Source organism: Sciurus vulgaris (genome assembly GCF_902686455.1).
Source record: "Sciurus vulgaris genome assembly, chromosome: 12".
Lineage (NCBI taxonomy): Eukaryota > Metazoa > Chordata > Mammalia > Rodentia > Sciuridae > Sciurus > Sciurus vulgaris.
Window position 1 is genome coordinate 20,588,793 of NC_136473.1, and position 21,062 is coordinate 20,609,854.

The 21,062-nt window shown below is 35.6% G+C and overlaps 1 protein-coding gene across 1 annotated transcript in view; it reads right to left on the reverse strand.

Moving 5' to 3' along the window:
* MYO3A (myosin IIIA) overlaps positions 1 to 21,062 on the reverse strand; it is a 224,368-nt gene that overhangs the window by 126,770 nt on the left and 76,536 nt on the right. The window contains 4 exon segments of the mRNA XM_079107812.1: positions 6,948 to 7,103; positions 9,631 to 9,696; positions 12,328 to 12,473; positions 17,737 to 17,813. Coding sequence (XP_078963938.1) covers positions 6,948 to 7,103; positions 9,631 to 9,696; positions 12,328 to 12,473; positions 17,737 to 17,813 — 445 coding nt within the window.

Sequence of the window (21,062 nt, forward strand, 5' to 3'; positions counted from 1 at the left end):
TATATGATTTAACATAGATGGCAGATTGTATGAATGTGATAGTTCTTCACTCTTTTTATTTTTATTTTTGGATACATGCATATATTTAATAATGAAACAATTCATTAACAACACAAAAAATATAAAAATTCATGAGACCTCAGTGCTGTGGAAGAAAGTGAGGTATCAAGGAAAAAAGCAACTGAAGGCAAATATGATGAGCAAAGCAAAGGCAAATATGACTAGGATAGTATTATATGATCTGAAAAGGAGAAGGGCTGGAGAAGCAACCAGTTATCTGATTGCTTGGTAGCAAGCAGCCTTACTGTATGCTGCACAGAATGGAGGCTATAAGCCAGAGAAAGTCAGGAAAGGAAAAGAATATATAACCCAGGGTAAATAGATGGAAGAGAGTAGGAATTATAGAGAGATGACTCTAAGGCCTTTTGTTCCTTTAAAGTCTAAAATAAGTCTTATTTTTAAGTGTCAGTCAAATGATGAGTAGCACTAGGCACCTGTGAAGAAATGGTGAGGAAGTGATTTATAGAAGTAAAGGGGTGACATGGATCCGGTTCTATAGAGCTTACAACCTATATGAGGAGACAAATTCTACACATAAAACTACTATAAAATATATTTACAACGTAACATACATACAAATAAATATACATATGAATATACAACATAGGAAGGTTAAGGGATACTATGTCAATAATTGCTTAGAAGTCCCCAGAAGTTTGAAGCATTGACATAACTTACTCTTGGAATTATAGTATTTACAGTCTTTTTGTACATATTAGCATTTTTCTTCCTGTTTATTTGAATTTCTTTACTTAATGCTTTCCAGGAACAGAGGTGCTCATAATGACCTTCTCCAGGGAGTATTTATTCAATTGTCTAACCCATATAAAATTCCTAGATACCATGTTTAAAATCTACTTCTTGTATTCTGGGACCTTTTCCATAAGGGGAAGTAGTGAATAAAGAGACAAAGGAATATTTCTAAATTTCCCTGATTGCTAGAACCCTCCCCATACTACTTCCATATATTACTGGGTGTACCTTTACGAGACCTTTCTTTCCAGCACCTCACAGGAACAATTCTTTACCCTCGATTTTAGCCAAGACAAAACTGGAATCTTTTAAAATAAAATATTACTAAAATGTAAGTACACATGCACAAATATATGTGAAAGCCCAAAGAATTTAAGAAAATTCTGCAAAACAGAAATAAATACATATCAATAGATTTCTCATCCCCAAATATCCAAAACTAGCCACTAATTGTCTTGCCCATCACAGCTTACTTAGATATATGACCAGGTCCGAAGCAAATTCCTCATCCTTCCATACTCCAAGACCCATCACTGACCTCTGTTAATATTAGAATTTGGCTATTATGTGAACTTTTGCTCCTTTCTCCTTTTTTTTTCCCCCTAGACTATCTACTAGATCTGGTCACAGCGAGTAGTCACATTGTTTAGAGACAGAGCTATCATTTTGCATTTTCTGAATTCACAAGAGATTCCCATTCGAATAAAGGCAAACTCTAGGTTATCTTGCTTCCAAAACTGTGCTTTCCTGTTCCTGGCTTCTAATTTCAGATGCCTGATACACACTGAGCTGGGAGAGGAGAAATACTCCTGCCTGGGTCCCTGGCTTGACTGGGCTACTGTAGAGGACTGGAGTTGCCACCCTGGTTGGTGGCTCCAGGCAGACACTGGGTTTCCAGTGTGTGTAATCAATCAATGATGACTAATGAGAGATGGCAGGAGGACAAGTCCCATCCAGAGACATTTAGAGAGAGAGGATATTTAAACATAGTGGGGACCAACTTCATCCACCTCCAAACATTACAGGAGTTTCAAATTAGGAAGATACAGTGAAACAGTTTCTTATTCTTGGGAATAAGAAAAACACATCCAAAAAAATTGCTATAGTCTGTCTTGGTGTAGCCATAATTTACCTTTAGAACCCATGAAAGGCCAGTGTCCATTAGGACCCAGGTGGCTTAGGAGCTGGAGTACAGTACTTCCTATGGCGGTGAAGAATACAGGGCAAACCTCTCTGACTTCCAATGGTCTCCAAGGTCTGGCCTCCGTGTGGCTCTCTGATCCTATTCTGAGCTTCCCCTTGCAACTCTGATGGGATGCTTGTCTTTCTGTGAGCATCTCTCCTTGCTATCATCATTCTGCTCAGGCAGTTCTTTCCACCAATAATGTTCAGTTCACAGTAATTCTATTTTCATGCGATTAGTTCCAGTTTATCCTTGCAGTGCTGATTCAAAGCTCTTCTGTCACAGCTAGCAGAAATATTCTAGCAGGAAAATTCTCACATTGTTTGCATCCCTTTTATGAGATTAAAACTCACTACTTTGTATAATGGTCATTTACATGCTGGTCTTAACTCAGATACTAAGAAGTAAGCCTGCAAGCACAGACTCTATAAAGGCTTTTGCTGTCAGACCTCTGTGTTCAAACCTTTATCAGGAGCTTTACACAAGGGTCTCAATAAATACTGAGACAATATGGGTGTCACCTCAAATCACGAGTTCTATGGTGGCGAAGATTATATTACAATTGGCATGACACTGAATGGAGACCTAAGAAAGTCAATCTTGCTTTGGACTAAAAATACGAAGTATAAGAGAGTAGTATGTCAAGATAATCCCTAAATTTCTAGCTGGCAAAATGGGATGAATGGTGGTATCATTATTAAGGAAGGGAATGAATTAATTTGGGGTGGAGTAATCATAAGTTCAATTTTGGAGATGCTGAACTTGAAGTTTCTTTGAAACATTCACGTGGAGACGGGAATTGAAAAGACGGATGTTCTAAGAGCAGCCGGGAGAGCACTTTAAAAGTCTCATGTGCTGAGGGAAAGGGGTAAATGTTCCAAAGGGTGAATAATTCTCACCATGACATAGTCGAAGCCATTAAAGAAAAATTAGCTTGCCTAGCAAATGGAAAGTAAAATGGAGTCATGCACTGGATTGCACCAAAAGAATTCTTTTATTATTTTCAATTGATTTTTCTCCTTTCATTGTTCTCTTTTGCAAAATCAAAATCCTACTTGAGTGAATTTACATTGCATAAAGTCCCACATCTAATAAACAACTGACGGAACCAGGCACTTTTAACACCAAATGGTTGAACAATTTTTCAATTCCTCTTTCACTTGTTAATCCTTTAAGATATGTCTCAAAATTGCCTTACATTCTGCCTTGAAAACCATATATATATGGGCCAAAAGGGATGATTACAACAGTGCCACAAATAATATTTTTTGCCTAAGAGACAACTATGTTTGAGTAATTAATCTTATAAATATTCCTTATTGCTTCAGTGAAATTATATGCAAAGCATAACAATTTGTATATATCAACATTAATCATTACTAGCATATGGAGGTTTTCAAGTAAACTATTAAAGACATTTTTGCTTTCTATATAAATATGAAAAAGATTAAAATAACATAATTATGACAAAAAGCAAATTTATTTATTTAATTTTCAGATTATTATTTTTTATTTTTACAGGCTGCATTTTGATTCATTGTACACAAATGGGGTACAACTTTTCATTTCTATGGTTGTGCACAATGTAGATTCATACCATTCATGTAATCATACATATATATGGGACAATGATGTCTATCTCATTCCACCATCAAAAAGCAAATTTAATTTGGAATTTCTTATTCAAATAGATGCTAAGTTTTTCCTTTACAAGGAAATATAAGTCATATGGCTTAAATGTTTCAGGTAGATGTTCAACATACATAAAAGAAAGAATTTCAGGAGCCTTTAAATATTCTATATAGTGGGTATTTGTTCACTGCTTCAGCAGATCATCCAATATGGGGAGAAATTCTCAAATGGTTGGAAGGTAGGACTGCCTCTTATTAGAAACTAGAAAGCCCAGTGACTATATGTCCTTCCACTCATGAGGGACAGAAAAGTTCTGGTTGAGGAAATCTTGAAGTCATATTGTGGCACAAGCTAAAACTCCAAAAAGTAAAGAAAATTCAGAAAGGAAAAAAAAAAAAAAAAAGCAAAACCTCCCACTCAAGATGTGGGAGTGAAGTCAAATTCAAAAGCACAAAAGAAAGTGAAATAGTAAGTAAACAAATGAATTCAATAATCAGAACAACTCACATCACTGAAATGCAAATCTGAAAGTGACTGTTCAAAAGTATGTTTAAAATCAAAGAGAAAAAGAAAAAGTATATTTATTCACACACAGAAAAAGAAAAAAAAATAGCCACATATGAATAGCCAGATACGAATGGCCAGATATAAAAAGTCAGATATGAATAAAGCATTCATGATTAAAAAAGTAAAACTGTGAGAAATTCTAGAAATGAAAAATCTAAGTGTTGATATGGACATCAGCAGGCAAAATTAATATATAGGATGACTTCTAGTCTAGGCCTAGTTCTAAGAGAGAATTAGTGAATTGGAAAACAATTCCAAATAACACATCCAAAACTGTAAGAGAAATTGATAAATGGATAACAAACATTAAATAAAAATTTCAAGACATGTCATAAGGTAAATTTGTAAATTCTACCATTCATTTCTCAGAGAAAAAAATAATAAGAATGAGAGGGGATCAATATTTAAAAGAATAATGGCTGAAAATTTTCCATAATTGAATAAGGCATGAGTTCTCATATTGTAAGCATGTTCTCTTCTTAACATTATAAATAAGAACACACGTGATTCAGAATCAGAAGTACCGAGCCTAAACATAATGTCCAATACATTGTAGTTTTTCAAGAGTTGATAATTGGAACCTAAAACACGAGTTTTAAAACTCGAATATCGTACAGTTAATTTAGCCATTTTTATACTTGAATGCTGGAGAAAGTTCTCCCTGGGTCTCTCACATCAATGCATGTCTTGTATTAGCTTTTGTCAAGATTTCATTTTCAATGATGTTTGAATAGCAAAGAACTTGGAAATTAAAAACACATTGTCTCCCTCCAGGAAGGTGTCTCCCTCCAGATGGAAGGTGTTTGTTTGTTTTGTTTAATGTTTTCTTTGCTCTCCAGGATGGTAAAGATAATGTCTCTTTCATGGCAAAAATTAGGCAGGATGCCATATATAGTATCCGCCTAGGGAGTTCTGCATTGTCCCTTGGACTTAAGGGGCAGGGAAACCAATGTGAACAGAAAACTCATGCTTCCAGCTTTTCTGTGAGTAATCCAGTCCTCTGTCAGATCTCAAACTCTACAGTTTTCTATTAGCATTCAAGAAGCTAGCAGCCAACCTTTTAGCTTGCAAATAGAGTAAAATCTTAGATGCTTCATAGTTCTTGACATTGAACGTCCTACACAAAGTTGGTACACCTCAATTTCTATTTATTTTGTTTGCTTGTTGCTTATTTTGAGAAGGATGGGGTTGTGGAAGACTATGGAATTCCATTCACACAAAGGTGTAAAGACAGGCCTGCCTCTTTCTTTTAGTCACTCAATTCCAGTCACAACCTTAATGTTTGCTTGTTGAAGGCATATTCCTTCTGTCTCTGCACCAGACCACAAACTCATGGAGGCAAGGACCATTATCCCCTGGGGCTATCCACAACAGTTAGACCTTTCGCTCATGGATAAAGCTTGGGCTTTGGTATCAAATCATTCATTACCCATGTAGCCTACAAGAAGATAAATAACTTCAACAAACTTCGTTTCTTTTCAGCTGTGAAATGGGATATTATAAATTATTTTCCTCAGGTTTGTTGTAAAATCATATGAGAGAGTATGAAACAAGTTCTACAATAATATCTAGCACATAGTAGGCATTAAACAATAGTAATTACATATGTACACTCACAACAGGAATTAAAATAAGTTACGTCCAGTTTTCTAACCACTTCTCCCATCTCCCTGAATATGATATGCTTCTGACATAAACCAGTAGGATTCTCGGTAATTAACAATACCTTCCATAGGAATTTATCTTAAATAAACAATAAGAGATTCCTTTACATCTCTGTTCATTACAGTGTTACTTGTAAAGGTAAAAACAATTAGTAACAGCTTATATATCTCATAAGAGAGGATAATTTAAGGCAATCATTGAATAATCAGGCAAGGAATGCTGTGCAGCCATTAAAAATTTTGTGGTAGGAGGATATTTAATGACATGAATATTCACTATTCATTGAACGAAGACAGACTCCAGAGCACAAGTAAACATTATTCTAATTTTGCCTTAAAATATATATATTCATCCATAAAAGATACTAAAAGTTTATAGAATGTTGTACTTGAGTAATTTTTTATGTTGTGTGGTTGGACATATCTTCTAAATTCTCTAAAACAAATATATTGTTAAAATTTAAATAAGAAGTATGAAGAAAAATAATAAATTTCCTTCAACCAAAGGAAATTATGCCAACAAATAATAATATTAAAAAGTCTTTCAAGATTCAGTAAATTTTCTTTTTTTAAAGCTCAAATCTAAGATATTATACTTTGTAAAAGACCAGCAAACAAAAGAAATATATACCAATACTAATCATCATGAAGTCATTAATATGCTGCCAGCTGGTCATGGTGGTGCATGCCTGTAATCCCAGCAGCTTGGGAGGCTAAAGTAAGAGGATGGTGAGTTCAAAGCCAGCCTCAGAAACTTAGTGAGGCCCTAAGCAACTCAATGAGACTGTCTCTAAATAAAAATATAAAAAGGCTGGGGGTGTGGCTCAGTGGTTAAGCACCCGTGGATTCAATCCCCAGTACCAAAGAAACAAACAAACAAAAAAAAAAATGTTGCCAGCAACTTTACCAATATCAGGATGCAATTCGGCATGTGACATTTGCTTTCCATGTAAGTAATCCATTACCTTCAAATCACAACCAGAGAACTTCAATGAGTTCTTTTTCCACCTTAGCCACTATTGGCTTATAAAACTGTCCGGGATGTTCAGACGATCTGAACTTTGGAACTCCAGATATCATTTGATTACCTGGCTTTTTCTGTGCCTCCCATGCAGTGATGAATGTCAATAAATTCCATTAGCTGTTTTTGTAACATCACATCTTTGCCTTCAATTTGAGTAATGAATTGATGCTGTAAAAGATCGGATACTGTTGGACGCTTTTCATAATCTTTAGTCAAGCACCTGCACTGGCAAAAAAGAACACGATAAGGTAGAGTTTTGAAAATATTACTTGTATTTCTAAAAAACTACTCTACTAAGAAAGTGATACTTCTCGCAAATGCTCAGTCCAAGCACATCTTGAAAAATATTAAACTTCAGAATGATGAATGAATGTGAATGTGCACATATCTGGGAGTTACGATGCTGGAATGATACCAACTTTCCACTCCATACCACTTCCTTAGTCTCCCTGCAGGTGGTAATGCATAGTGATAATTAAACTCTGTCTCTACTGTAAAGTCTCCTTTCCAAGTCAGTAGCTAAAGAAAAATGACAACGAAGTCATTACAGTCTTAAGGCTTATCTAAAATTAACACAAACTTCTCCATTGATTTCTTTTATTCCTTTCACAAGTGATAAAACTGCTAACCCATTTGAGAAGACTAATCTGCTGAGGATGTTTACCCTCCAGGTCAGCAAGTGTTTTCTGAGGTTATGCAGTAGTGTAGCAGTGCATATCACACCTGTTGATAGATTCCACCAGAGCACGCCCGTGAGCAAGGAGAAGGCCAGTGAGAGCATCTGCAAGGACACCACAGGAGGGAGGAGCACCTGAACAGACTCAGGATGTCTCATCAGCCATGGCATCTGCCTTCAAATATTTGGGAGAGGCATTTGGTAGCTCTCAGTGGTTATAAGGGGGGAAAATCTATAATTGATTGGTGGGATTAAATGAGGAACAGTTTTCAAGTCAGTGTAAAGAAAAACTTGTTAAGTGAGGTTTGTCAGGATGCAAGGAGCTGCATTAGACATCATGATTATTTTTATCAGGGATATTTGAGTACTGATCAAATGACCATTCCATGCACATGTTCAAGATGGATTTGAGCTCTGGATATGTGTTTGACCATTCTGACCCTGAGACACAGAGGTTCTATAGTTATGATAAAACTGGATACTAATAAAAATAGGAAAAGAAGAAGAAAAAGGAGGAGAAGGAGAAGCAGCAGAAGTCACTGCTGCCCGGTCCTTGGCTTAAGTGGCATTCAGTATTGCTGATCCTCCTGGGATGATAATTTGGCAATTTATTTCATCAGGATTAACCAAAAAGATAAACATGCTAAGAAAGCATCTAGAAAGAGTCTAGAAATATGAACAAGTCCTCTTGGTTTTATTTGAACAGAAAATTCACAGCAATTTCTAACATTTGTAGCATACATATCAAAGTACTTCGAAGAGTCACATGAAGGTGTTTTATTCGAGTAAAACTTTATCAATAACCAATGTATAACCAGGTACTGGACACAGTGGCAATAGAGTGACAGTGGCAAAGGACATATTCAGTGCTTTAGAGTCGCTTTACTGTCTAGTTAGCAAGAAAGTCATCAAAAACAGATAAGCTGCATGAAACCGGCCATGTTACTAGTGGAAGAGGAACAAAATACAACACTATGCAGGATAGAATTCTAACTCCCTGGAGGCAACCAGGCACGTTTCTCAGATGGGACACAGTGAGAAATATGCCAAAGAACCTAAGTTCCACGAGGATCTGCATGGAAGGATCTTGAAGACATGAGGGCAGACATTGAGAATCATGGGGAGCCCTTTAAAGCTAACAGTGATTCTCCTAAGAGAATCAAGAAATGCTACTGCAGTTCATTAAATATAATGTAGTGCTTAACACATGCTTAGTAATATCTGATCAGTGAAAACTTGAAAGTAAAAAGATTATCAATCCATCTTGGGTTCCTATAAACTCTCGAATCTAAGTCTCTTGCCTTTAGAAGAATAAGCAGATATTCTTGGTAGGAAAATCAATAATAGCAGTATGTAAAAAATGGCTGGTTCCTCTGCCTTCTTTGTCATTTCTACATTTTCTGAGAAGAGTTTGGCATACCAAATCTTAATGACCCATTTGAACTGGGGTCATCCTTTACCTTATGTGTTTAAGGTGAAGACAATAAAAATTGTGAAAAAGGTTATGGGACAGATTCTTACAAATGGCTGACTCCTAGTTCCTAGACAATTGTATGGAGGTGATGCACTTGAGCTATTCATCAAGTTAAAAATGTTCCCTGATTTTCATACACATAAGCTTTTTATAGATACAATTTTTTGATTCACTGATTACACTGAAAATCTCTGACTGTAGTGAGAACTAGTTAGGAAGGTAAGTAAAGTGTTAAATGACTGGCCAAATGGATGTGGTTCAGCAGGTAGGAGATGCTGAGGCCATACCTGCAAAAGGCAGGTGAACAGAGGACCATGTCCATGGATGATCAGGTGTCCACAGAAGCACAGGTAGAGAGTCAATAGACTTGACCCTGACAGCATTATGTGAGCAACGATGAATTTACTGAACATTCAGAAGACACTACAGATGCTTCATTTGAAGAAAATAATGGGAACCTGTGGAGCTATTTAGCAGATAAAGAGCAACAGGAGGAGATTAAGAAGCCGGGTGATGTTGGCAAAAAGGCACAGTTCAAAGGTGGGATGCTATCTCTTCTTTAAAACAAACAAACAAACAAACTGTATAGTTACTCACTTGCTTATGAAGTCATTGAATTCTGCTGACCACAACTCAGGCTGCCTTAGTTTTGGGGGTGGATTCCTAGAAAAACAAGAATCAAAGTCGGATTGTGTCCACTGGCCTGTCAGTGCAACAGGAGAACACAGTCACACAGACCAATGTATTATGGCACTCGCACTGCCCATGTAACCCCAGAATGCCATCGCTTTCCAATTCAAAGACAGATAATTAGTTTTAATCATTCTTGACATAAAATGACAGGTTCCTTTTTTTTTTTTTCCCTCTGAAAGCATTTAATATATGACCTAATTTTTCTAACTGCTAATTTTTTTCTTTTAAAGAATTTTCTTGCTTTTACCTGACAGCCCCTTAGGGTAAAAACATCAATACTTAGCAGAATAGAAGCAATGAATTCTACAGTGAAATCTCCCCTCCCCCACGAGTCTTGCAGACGTCTCTGGGGGTGCACAGAGGTGACCTGAAAGGAGAACCTTCTGGACTAGGGAGGGCAGCGCTGCACAGAGGGACACAGCAGAATGGGAGTTGTTCTTTTGTTACTGCATACATTTCAGGAAACAAGTGTTACCAAGCGTAACAAAAGCAAGGAACTGAAAAATATTATTAGCTATAAAGCTCTGAATGTCACTTAAAAGATTCTGTTATTAATTCTTTTTGTTTTTTCAAGCTGAACAAATCCTTTCTTTTTTGGCACATCCATGAGCACAAAGGAACTCACTCAAAAATGAGGCTGATCTAACTCTGTAATCAAGCAACATTGATCAACCATGATGACTGAATGACTGAAGTACTGCTTTATGTTAATTCCAACAGCTCTTTGTTTTCATTAGCGGAATGGAAATACTTTGTCTTCCGTTCAGCATTACTCCTTAAATAGCTTGTAATGAAATTAATGTACAGTTTGTACAGGCTCATTAAAGAAAAGTGCGGCTACTCGTCTGCCCCAGATCACGCCTGGGTTCATTTCATAACCCTTAGGATGACTGGGAGATTGCTGATTTGCACATTAGAAGAAGTAGTTCTTTTCACCAGCAATCTTGTTTTGTTTCTTGTCCCTCAAACATTTCCTTTTATGAGATTTGTTGGCTTGCTTTGAGAATAATAAAGTCACGATGAGTCCGAAACACTCAGAACTGGGAAACTTTTGGGATCCCTCTTCTTATATGTGTCTACAGTCAATATTCTCAGACTTTCCTTTTGGGATACTGGTAGTAGAAATGACCAGAAATAGCATGATGCAGTTTCCATAACCACCTGGCAAACTGTATATTACTGAGCTACCAACAACTGTATAACTGTACATCTATATCAACAGTTACCACCCTTCCTCTAAGATGGCATTATCACCAAGAATAATAACACTAGGTTAAATACAGGGGTTTCAACCACAATCCAAATGTGACCAAGTGTCACATCTGGCATCGTAAGTGGTATCTAATTGTTGTTCACATGAAACAGGAAAAATATAGATTCATTTTACATAAAGGATGACAATAAGGTATACGCAATACAGATCCCTGTTTTCCTCAAATTTAATAAAATGTCTTGAAGCTGATATGCAGAAGGTTTTCCTCTCTTTTCTGTCATCTTATTTCCCCACTTCCCAACTAAGTAATGTATTTTTACAAACAATGAGAACTGAAATAACATAACATTGAGATTATTATGTACAGGTTGCCCTCCACCTAAAATATTATAATTCAGAACCTATAGACAGGAAATTCAAGGGCAATAAAAAATTGCCCTTAAATGCTTTGATGTTATAAGAATTTAATTGCATGTCAAATTTAAAATGGATTCTTTTGGGAGTGAATACAACACATCAGATTTATTCTTTTAGGACTAAACCCTCCTCCCCAGGACTTTGTACATATGATTCTGTGTCTGCAGGTGTGGAGATCACACATTTGTTTAATAATAGTGTAATAATGGACTGTAACATATTATCATACCACTCTGTCCTGGTCCCTGTCACCACAGGCTATATTTATGCATTCTATTAGAATTATGGTGTCAGGCAAAATGCTTAACATCTTTAAAAATGACACATTTGTAATTAAGATAAGCAATCTTTTCACAGTCATTTTCTGAAATACCTAGAACTAACCAACAGACACATAAAGCAGTGTTCAAAGATGAGTAAGAGGATAAACAATAGATTTGTTCTACACTCTGGAGGAGAGGAGTCTACATAGTAAAGTGCTTTCATGACTCTAAAGAGGGTATTCTATATTATTTTATATTAACATACTTTAAATCCTTATGATTGTATCAATAAAATTTTATTTATCACTTCTTCACAATCTTATCTTAAAGTTCTGAACAAAGAGAAGTCTTAGCAAGTAATAACAAACATTTCTAGATTGGTAGGGGAAGCAAATTACTATTGCACTGACCAGCACCAGGGAGTCTCACTGACTCATGGGGGAAAAGATAAGGAGCAGCAGTGTTATTTTCTGAGTTCAAATCCTAGCAAAAGAAAAACACACTGATTATCAAGAGTGACTATTTTACTTCAAACAGGGAAATGCAACTATTGAACAAAGATTGTCTTTGTAGAAGCAGAATAATATTCCAGGTCACTCTGCTCCCAATTTGCTGAAGAGGTCTGAATATTTCCATGATGAGCATGAGAAGCCAGTGGGAGGAAGATTAACAGGCTGCAGATATTGGACCTAATGCTAACTGTCTGACCTTGGTATTTTGAAGAGTGCTCTCATGGGATGCAGCTCAGCTAGTGGAGGATCGCCATCACCCAGCTCAATGGCAGTTATACCCAAGGACCAAGTGTCACATCTGGCATCGTAAGTGGTATCTAATTGTTGTTCACATGCAATCACCTAGGAGAAAACAACAGAGAAGTGAAGTGTGTGACTTTACCAAGCATGCACCCAAATACTTAGAACAAAGTTTAAGTGCTTAAAGTGATGAAGATTGATAGCTACAAGTAAAGAAGTAATTTGATAGAAGAATAAGTCTCAACTTATTATGTAATAGTATCTTTATTTTGAGAACAGGGAATACCTTAGCAGGTTTGCAAATTGAAGAGAAGAAGCCTATTAAAAGGAATATTGTTGAAAATATAAAACAAGAGTGTAAAGAGTCCCAAAAGCAATGTAAAGGGATCAACTACAGAGCTAAAGATTGTGCAGTGACTGGCACTCAATATACATTTGATGACAGAATGGAGACATTCACCTGGGCAGAGATAAAGTACACATCTTCAAAGAATTAAAAGTGAAAGAAGTAAAGAAAATAAACTTGAGGACAGTCTTGCTAGATGACCTTGATCCTTACTGGCAAGTAGAAGGCAAGAGTATCCAAGGGAGGAATAAGTTTGGAGGAATGCAGAAAGGTTTAATCCATTAATATAAAAAAGTGAACTGAATAAATATAAACATCGATAAAGATTTACCAGCAGCTTATCTGAGCTAACATTGAATTGTTGAACTGCAACCAGGTTAAAAACATGCCACTCACCAAAGAATACAATTGAGAGACAAGAAAAATGGGATTTTTTTTCAATATTATAAGTATTGTTGTATAGAAAAATCATTCATTAAATACATCACAGTTCATTTCTAAATGTGTAACTACAAATACAGATGGTCTATAAATGACATTTGTTAACATCAGTGACCACAAAAAGGAAATCACCTTTACATTTCTAAAAAACATTTTTTTTACACTTAAATTTTTTTTACATTTTTGTAGATGTCAATCCACCAGAAAAATAAAAAATGGTTTTGGATAATGGCAGATAAGAATTATATCATTTAAAGGGGCTGGGGATATAGCTCAGTTAGAAGAGTGCTTGCCTAGCATGAAAAAGGCCCTGGGTTCAATCCCCAGCACCACCAAAAAAATAAAAAATAAGAATTACATCATTTAACTACAGTACTCTAAAATGATATGTAAAGTGAAAGAAATCAAAGGCCCCGTCTGGAGCATCCCCCATCTTTCTGGCTTCACCGAACATCTCGTGCGACAAGTTTAACAACCTCCTGTGCCGGCACGCTGGGTTCGAGTTGGTACCCAGTGCATACTTCACTCAGGAAGGGCAACTCCCTCATGAATAAGCTTTTCTTCACACCCAACACTACTAGCAATGGCCAGAAACTATCTAAATACGAACATATTAGCATGATCTGAAAATAAAAGTTAGATAACTATGAGTACCAAGTGTAAAACAGCAAGCAGTTCCTGAGAGAAGGCAAAAGATGGGGGAGAGGAAGAGACGGACAGAGTCGTCAGTCATGTTCAGGCTCTGTGTTGGGTGGCAAGTTCATGGGCACATAAACGAGAAGGCTACACACTGAGCCACTCCTGGGCACCTGAAGGCCAATAATAAATATAGGCACAATTTATTTGTAAAATATATATTACATGTAACAAAAAAAATGTTACTTGTAAATATATATTTATGCAATTAAATGTCATATAAATACATAAAATGCATAATTAAAATATATAAATATATACTATATGAAATATATTTTATATACAGTATATATGTATATATATATATATATACACACAAAGAGAGAAAGAGAGTCAAAATTGTTTCCCAACTTAGTCAGTAAAATAGGGATATGATCTTATATAAGGTTCTCAATCTTTCCTACCAAAGTATTTTTATTATTGCACAAGAGTGAACTGCTAAAACTCAGAGAGGATAGCCTGAAGCACCAGGAGAAAGGGTAACAAACAGTTCCAAATTTTACATTAAAAAGTCATGTGGCAGCTGGGCATGGTGGCACACACCTGTAATCCCAGCTGCTCGGTACGCTGAGGCAGGAGGATCAGTCAACCTCAGCGATAGTGAGGCACTAAGCAAATCAGTGAGACCCTGTCTCTAAATAAAATACAAAATAGGGCTGGGGATGTGACTCAGTAATTGAGTACCCCTGAGTTCAATCCTTGGTACCCATCCCCCAAAAATTCATGTGGCAAATATTCGTATTTGTATTATTCCCAAGAGCCCAAATGTGGAAACAACTCAAATGTTCCTCAATTGATGAATAGATACTCAGAATGGTATGTACATATCATGGAATATTATTCAGTCATAAAAAGGAATACTAATAAAAGCTATAATATGGATGGACCTTAAAAATATTAAACCAAATGAAAGAAGCCAGACAAAGGGCTACTTATTGTATGATTCATTTAAATGAAATGCTCTTAATAGGCAAATCCATGTAGCCAAAAGTAGATTAATGTTTGTTTAAGGTGGGAGAAGTTTGAGAGAAAAAGAGAAATTAACAATACAGGGGGAACAAAATGTTCTACACTTTTATGGTGGTGATGACTGCCAATCCTGTCAACATACACTAAAACTGTAACATTCTGCATGGAAAGTGGGTGAATTGTCTAGTCTGAGCATTATAGTTCTTTAAAGCCATTACAAATTTAAAACTACACTCACATGCTATTTCCATTCTTCTTTCTTTGCCTTAGCATAAAAATAATGTTTTTGATGATACCAAGTTTTTTTTTTTTTCTTTGCTAGTGAAGCTGTTCCTTCAGGATAATGCATTCTTCTGTGGCTTTAGAAATGTGGTCTAGGAACATGTCCTCACAGGTTCAGCTGGACTCATGTCCTAGTTTGCCAGGGACACCCCAGTTTGTGCTTGTTGTTCTGGAATCTTTACCAGTACCACCCCTTGAACTCTCCAAAGTATCCCAATTCATACAAAATGTTGTATGGTTACCTACCATAGTAGGCATTGCCTTTGGTCCTTTGTCCTGGCACATCTATATTCCGGTTTGGAAAGGATAGCTTTATGTAATCAACAAATACTACCTTTGAAGCAGACTTTTTAAAAAATGCCAAATCAAATGATCAAGAATACAAACAATAAATGCTGGTGAGGTTGTGGGGAGAAACACTTGTACATTATTAGTGGGACTGCAGACTAGTACACAAACTCTGGAAAGCAGTAGAGATTCCTAAAAAAAAAAAAAAAAACTAGGGATGGAACCACCATATGACCCAGCTATTCCACAAGATTCCTGAAACTACTAGAGCAATACATCCACCTCAATGTTTATAGCAACGCAATTCATAATAATTAAATTATGGACTCAACCCAGGTGAATTGATTAAGAAATGGTGACACACACACACACACACACACACATACACACACACAATGGAGTTCTACTCAGCCATAAAAAAAAAAATGAAGTTATGGCATTTTTGCCAGTAAATGGACAGAAATGGAGAATATCATGCTCAGTGAAATAAGCCAAACTCAGAAACTCAAAGGTTGATTGTTTTCTCTTGTATGTGGAAGCTAGAGTAAAATAAAGGAAAGGGGAGGGGGAAGGATAGGATAATATAAAGAACCAATCAAATATCAATTAATAGACAAGAGAAAGTTAAGTAGAGTAGAGGAAAGAGAATGGGAGAGGGAAGGGCAGACCCGAGGGGGAAGTGGGGATCGTGAGCTGAAATCCATTTCCATGCATGTATGAGTTTGTCAGGATGAACCCAACTACTACGAATAACTGAAAAGATCTAATCTTTAAAAAATTAGAAATCAAGGATTTTACTTTTCAACTGAAAATTGATTTCAACAAACTTGCCTCTGAGGCCCTAAAAACACTAAAATATTTCTATGTTGTTTAAGGTCAAAATGTTTATTATTTAATAACATAAATATTACCTTTTTACATTAATAAGATAGAAGTGATATATATAGGGCTTCTTGAAACTGGTTATCAAAATACATTCTTCAAGATTAAAAAGTACTCAGAGAGCGATGAATATAATATGCACAAAATCCCAAGCACATATCTATATGTCAGCTTGAAAGAATATCCATGTGCCTTTTTTCTTCTCTGTAATAACCATTAATTTGTCGAAGAGGAAAGAAAGACCTATTTGCAGTTATCGTAAGCTTATTAATAATAAATAATAACATAAAAATGACTGTTTAGTAATTACATATTAAGGACTGCTGTTATTAAAAGGCAAACTTAAATATATGATAATGATTTTGTGACTATAAATTATCATAAAACATAGCTAGTGTATTAATCATAACTATCATAAGCTGCATTATTCATATTAATTATTAATATATGCTAACAAGATGAAACACTTGGTAGAAAACTACATTTTTATTGACTTCTCATTATTTTCAATTTTCCACAAGTATTTAAAACACTAGTGATATACCAGAGAAAACGCTAAGGAAACTCTCGTTTGAGATTCTTATTCAAGTCTGTTTTTGCTAATGACTCTACTTTCTCTGTTCAGATTTAGTCTCTGTTAAGTTTTTAAATCCACTGGAAATTCATAAAGTTTCTTAAAATAATGAGTTCTCTCTCCATACTTTATATCAAGCTTATGTTTTCACTTTTTATAAGAAATAATTGAATTAGTATTTAAATAGAAAGATTATGCCAGGATTCAATGGCCAAACAAATTTAATGAGAAGCTTTTGCAATATTAATATAGTATGTGAATTGCTTCTCCTCCCTTCACTCTCTAGAAAATCATAGATAAATAGCAGAGCTTTTCCCAATGGTTGCAAAGAGTTTTTAAAATTAAGTGTTCATTATTGATACACATAGTGAAAAAGACAGAAGGTACTAAATAGTGGCTGTGGAGGGAGGATGTGACTAGACACTTTTTCCCTCAACTATATTAGCAGTTTATCTACAATTTTCCTAGTGTAATGACAAAAGAATCTACTAAAGTTGACCCCAAGCCAGGGACCAGCATGGGAACTTGATACATAGGTTGAGGACCTGAATCTAACAAAGTCAAGGGTTCTCATAATATTTCTAATTTAAACACAAAACATAAGTATCTATAACAAATATACACTATACAAAGAGGTAAATTAATGAAAAATTAAAAATGCAAGTAGTTTCTCGCTACCTCATTCGGTTGACTCATTCATTCTGCTTCTCATTTGTGCATTCATTCACAACTGGGAAACTCCAGCATAACTCCTCATACATGCAAAAATTCCACGTTAAAATAACACATAGGACACTTTCTTCTGGTGTATTCCAAAATACTTTAGAGATAAATTACACACGGAAAAAAAAAGTCAGAAGACTGTCTTTCCCAAAACTCTATCTGACCTCAGGAGCCATCCAAAATGGTGTTCCCACGGATGTGTTCCGACGGTGCCGGGTGCTGGTGAGCTGTGCAGACACACCTAGAAAAAAGAGATGAGAGATTAATTCTTGCATTAATTAACCTTGTAAAGTGATTCCGATTGTTATAAATTTCCTTACACATGAATATTGAAATTCAGTTCCCTCAAAGTAGCCACTGGACTTGAACTCACTTTAAAGGAGACTAAATCAGGATTTCTGCAAAACCAAAATACAGAGTAGTTACCTTATTTCCCATTTCCATATCTAAATCCTATCCCAGGTCCCATTACAAGTCTTATTCCCCCATGCTGGCTTCTAATCTGCTTCTGATCATACTAATCTCTATTTCCTCTGATGTTCTACATTTTTAAACTATTTGAACTGTAATTATATATTTCGGCATGTAATTTTTTTTTCAAATGGTGTTCTTCTTCCTTTGTCTCTTCATTAACAAATCTGGGGAATTTAAAAATGTTTTATATGATATTATACATATAGTAGTGAAGCTGTAAGTGTGCATAAAATAATTTTCCATCTATCTACCTTGGACAAATTATATGTGATCTCACTGAAAGTTTTGAATTAAATCTATCTAATATTTAAACCAACATCAGTAATAGAAATCAGTCATTTTAAATTTAAATTTATTCTAAACTGATATCTATAATCATAAAAATTATACATATTTATGAGGTATCATGTGATGCTTCGATACATTTATACACTGTGTGACGTTCAAATAAGATTAATCATATCTAATATCTATCTCTTCAAATGTTTATGATTTCTTTATGGTGAAAACATTCAAATAATTTCATCTAGCTTTTGGAAATATACAGTACATTATCTACAGTCAATCTACCATGCAGTAGCACACCAGAACTTCTTACTCCTGTCCCACTAAAATTGTTTCTGTGGGGTTTTTTGTGTTTTGTTTTTACCTTTGTAGAGGTTCCAAACTGAAGGGCCACCTAGTCACACATAATCACTACTGATTTTCAAGAGTCTTTGGAATAAGGTCTCTCCCCTCAATTTTCATTCTCCTTTTCTTCCTGCAAGGGGGATGGTCCAGTGCTCCTGCCCTTGACCTGCTCTGGACTTGATTGGATAGGACCAAATCATGAACAGTCACTTTCTGATTTCTTTGCTTTGCCAAGTACCTCACATGTGTCCCTTAGTTTTAGGCTCTTGCTGCTTATCTGACAAGCCAAGTAGAGAAAGATACTAATTGAGATTTAGAATGGGGTCATATTTGATTCCCCCAAGATGGCATTTGACTTTCACCATGAAATTTAAAGGCCAAATGGATATTTGGCCAAATGGATATTTCAATGGTGGAATACTTGAACAGACATGTGGGTGGTGTGTTTTGGTTCCACATTGGAAGTATCTCTTAATGACCTTCTTCTTCCATGCATAAGTCCTGTCCTAATTGATAAGCTTCAAAAATACAATGATTTTTTAAAAATTTCATTAAAGATGAAACACCTTTGCTGTATCATTTTTCAAATTTGAATGGAATCACCATTTGACCCAGGTATCCCATTTCTCGACATATATCCAAAGGACTTAAAATCTGCATACTACAATGACATGGCCCCATCAATATTTATAGAAGTTCAATTCACAATAGGTAAGCTATGGAACCAAGTTAGGTGCCCTTGAACAGATGAAAGATAAAGAAAATGTGGTACATATATAATGGAATATACTGAGCCTATAAGAAGAATGAAATTATGGCATTTGCTAAGTGAAATAAGCCAATCCCCCAAAACCAAAGGCTGAATGTTCTCTCTGATATGCGGATGCTAACTCACCATAAGCAGGCGATGGAGGGAAGAATAGAAGTTCACTGAATTAGACAAACGGGAATAAACGGAAGCAGGGGATGGGAATAGGAAAGTCAGTAGAATGAATTGGACATAACTTTCCTATGTTCATATATGAATATATGACCAATGTAATTCCATATCATGTACAACTGCAAGTATGGGAACTTATACTCCATGCATGAATGATATGTCAAAATACATTCTACAGTCATGCATAACTAAAAAGAACAATTAAAATAATTTTTAAAAAGTGATTATCTCAATCAATTCTTGAAGTTTCTCTGATAAACATTTTATAACAGTATCTGAAGAAAGAATATCAGCACTTATTATCACTCTTCTCCAAAATGCCATCCAGGCATTTTGTATTTCAGAAAAATTAAATTTTAATCTCAACCTTTATTCCCCCTATGAACTAAAGGCCAAAATGATTAAATGTGGACTTTATGAGGGTATCAAAGTATAATAATTCATTGACATAGAGCAGGAAAGAAAAAATTAATGTAAAATTGCTTCTGAACATTCTAAACTTTATTCTAAGGGTTTTCAGTTATTTCTGAAAAAAATTTTCAATTATATTTGACCCCTGAAGATGTTAAGTGGAAAAAAAACTCACAACCAATAGGTTTTTTTTTTCTCTCTCTCTCTCTTTTTCTGGATATGAAGATTACATCACTAGAATTGGCATTTTAGAGCCAGTAATGGTGTCCTAGTGTTGGGATTTATAGACATGGATGGTTGGGAAGGAACTTCCTCCACACATCACAGGAAATATGCAAGGAAGAATGCAATAAACAATTTTTAGGGTGTGGCATGTAACTGAAGGTAGACTGTCAGCTGTTTCTTGGAAATGTAAATCTTGAGAGGAGACACTCAGGGGAAAGTAACTAGAGCTGAGTCGATCAAAGCAAGTCCTTGGGATATGTAGGGTGGGTCTGTCCACTCCCGAGGTCCCATACTGCTGCAGCTCTGGCCTTAGCAGCCGGATCACCTGCTTCTCTCGATTTTGTGAGTCAAACAATGCTTTTGCAGTATCCCTGTTGGTCAGAGATAGTTTCTGCCATTAAAACCAAGCAACCCTGAATACAAAGCTCCAGAGATTTTATAACTAAGATTGTAAATTAACAAGGGCAATAGTCAGTCATGAGTTAATAAAGCCTACGAGTCATTAGGTTTTATGTTTATATGAGATTGTAGTAAATTTGTATATTTATATTACTATGAGATAAAAAATTTTTCTAAGGCCAGGCATGGTGGTGTACACCTGCAAACCCAGCAGCTCAGGAGGCTGATGCAGGAGGATCAAAAGTTCAAAGCCAGCCTCAGCAGCTTAGTGAGGCCATAAGAAACTCAGTGAGACACTAACTCAAAATAAAAAATAAAAAGAAATTGGGGGTGTAGTTCAGAGGTTAAGCCCCCCTGAGTTCAATTCCTGGTATCAAAAATAAATAAAATAAAAAATCTAAGGAAAATATT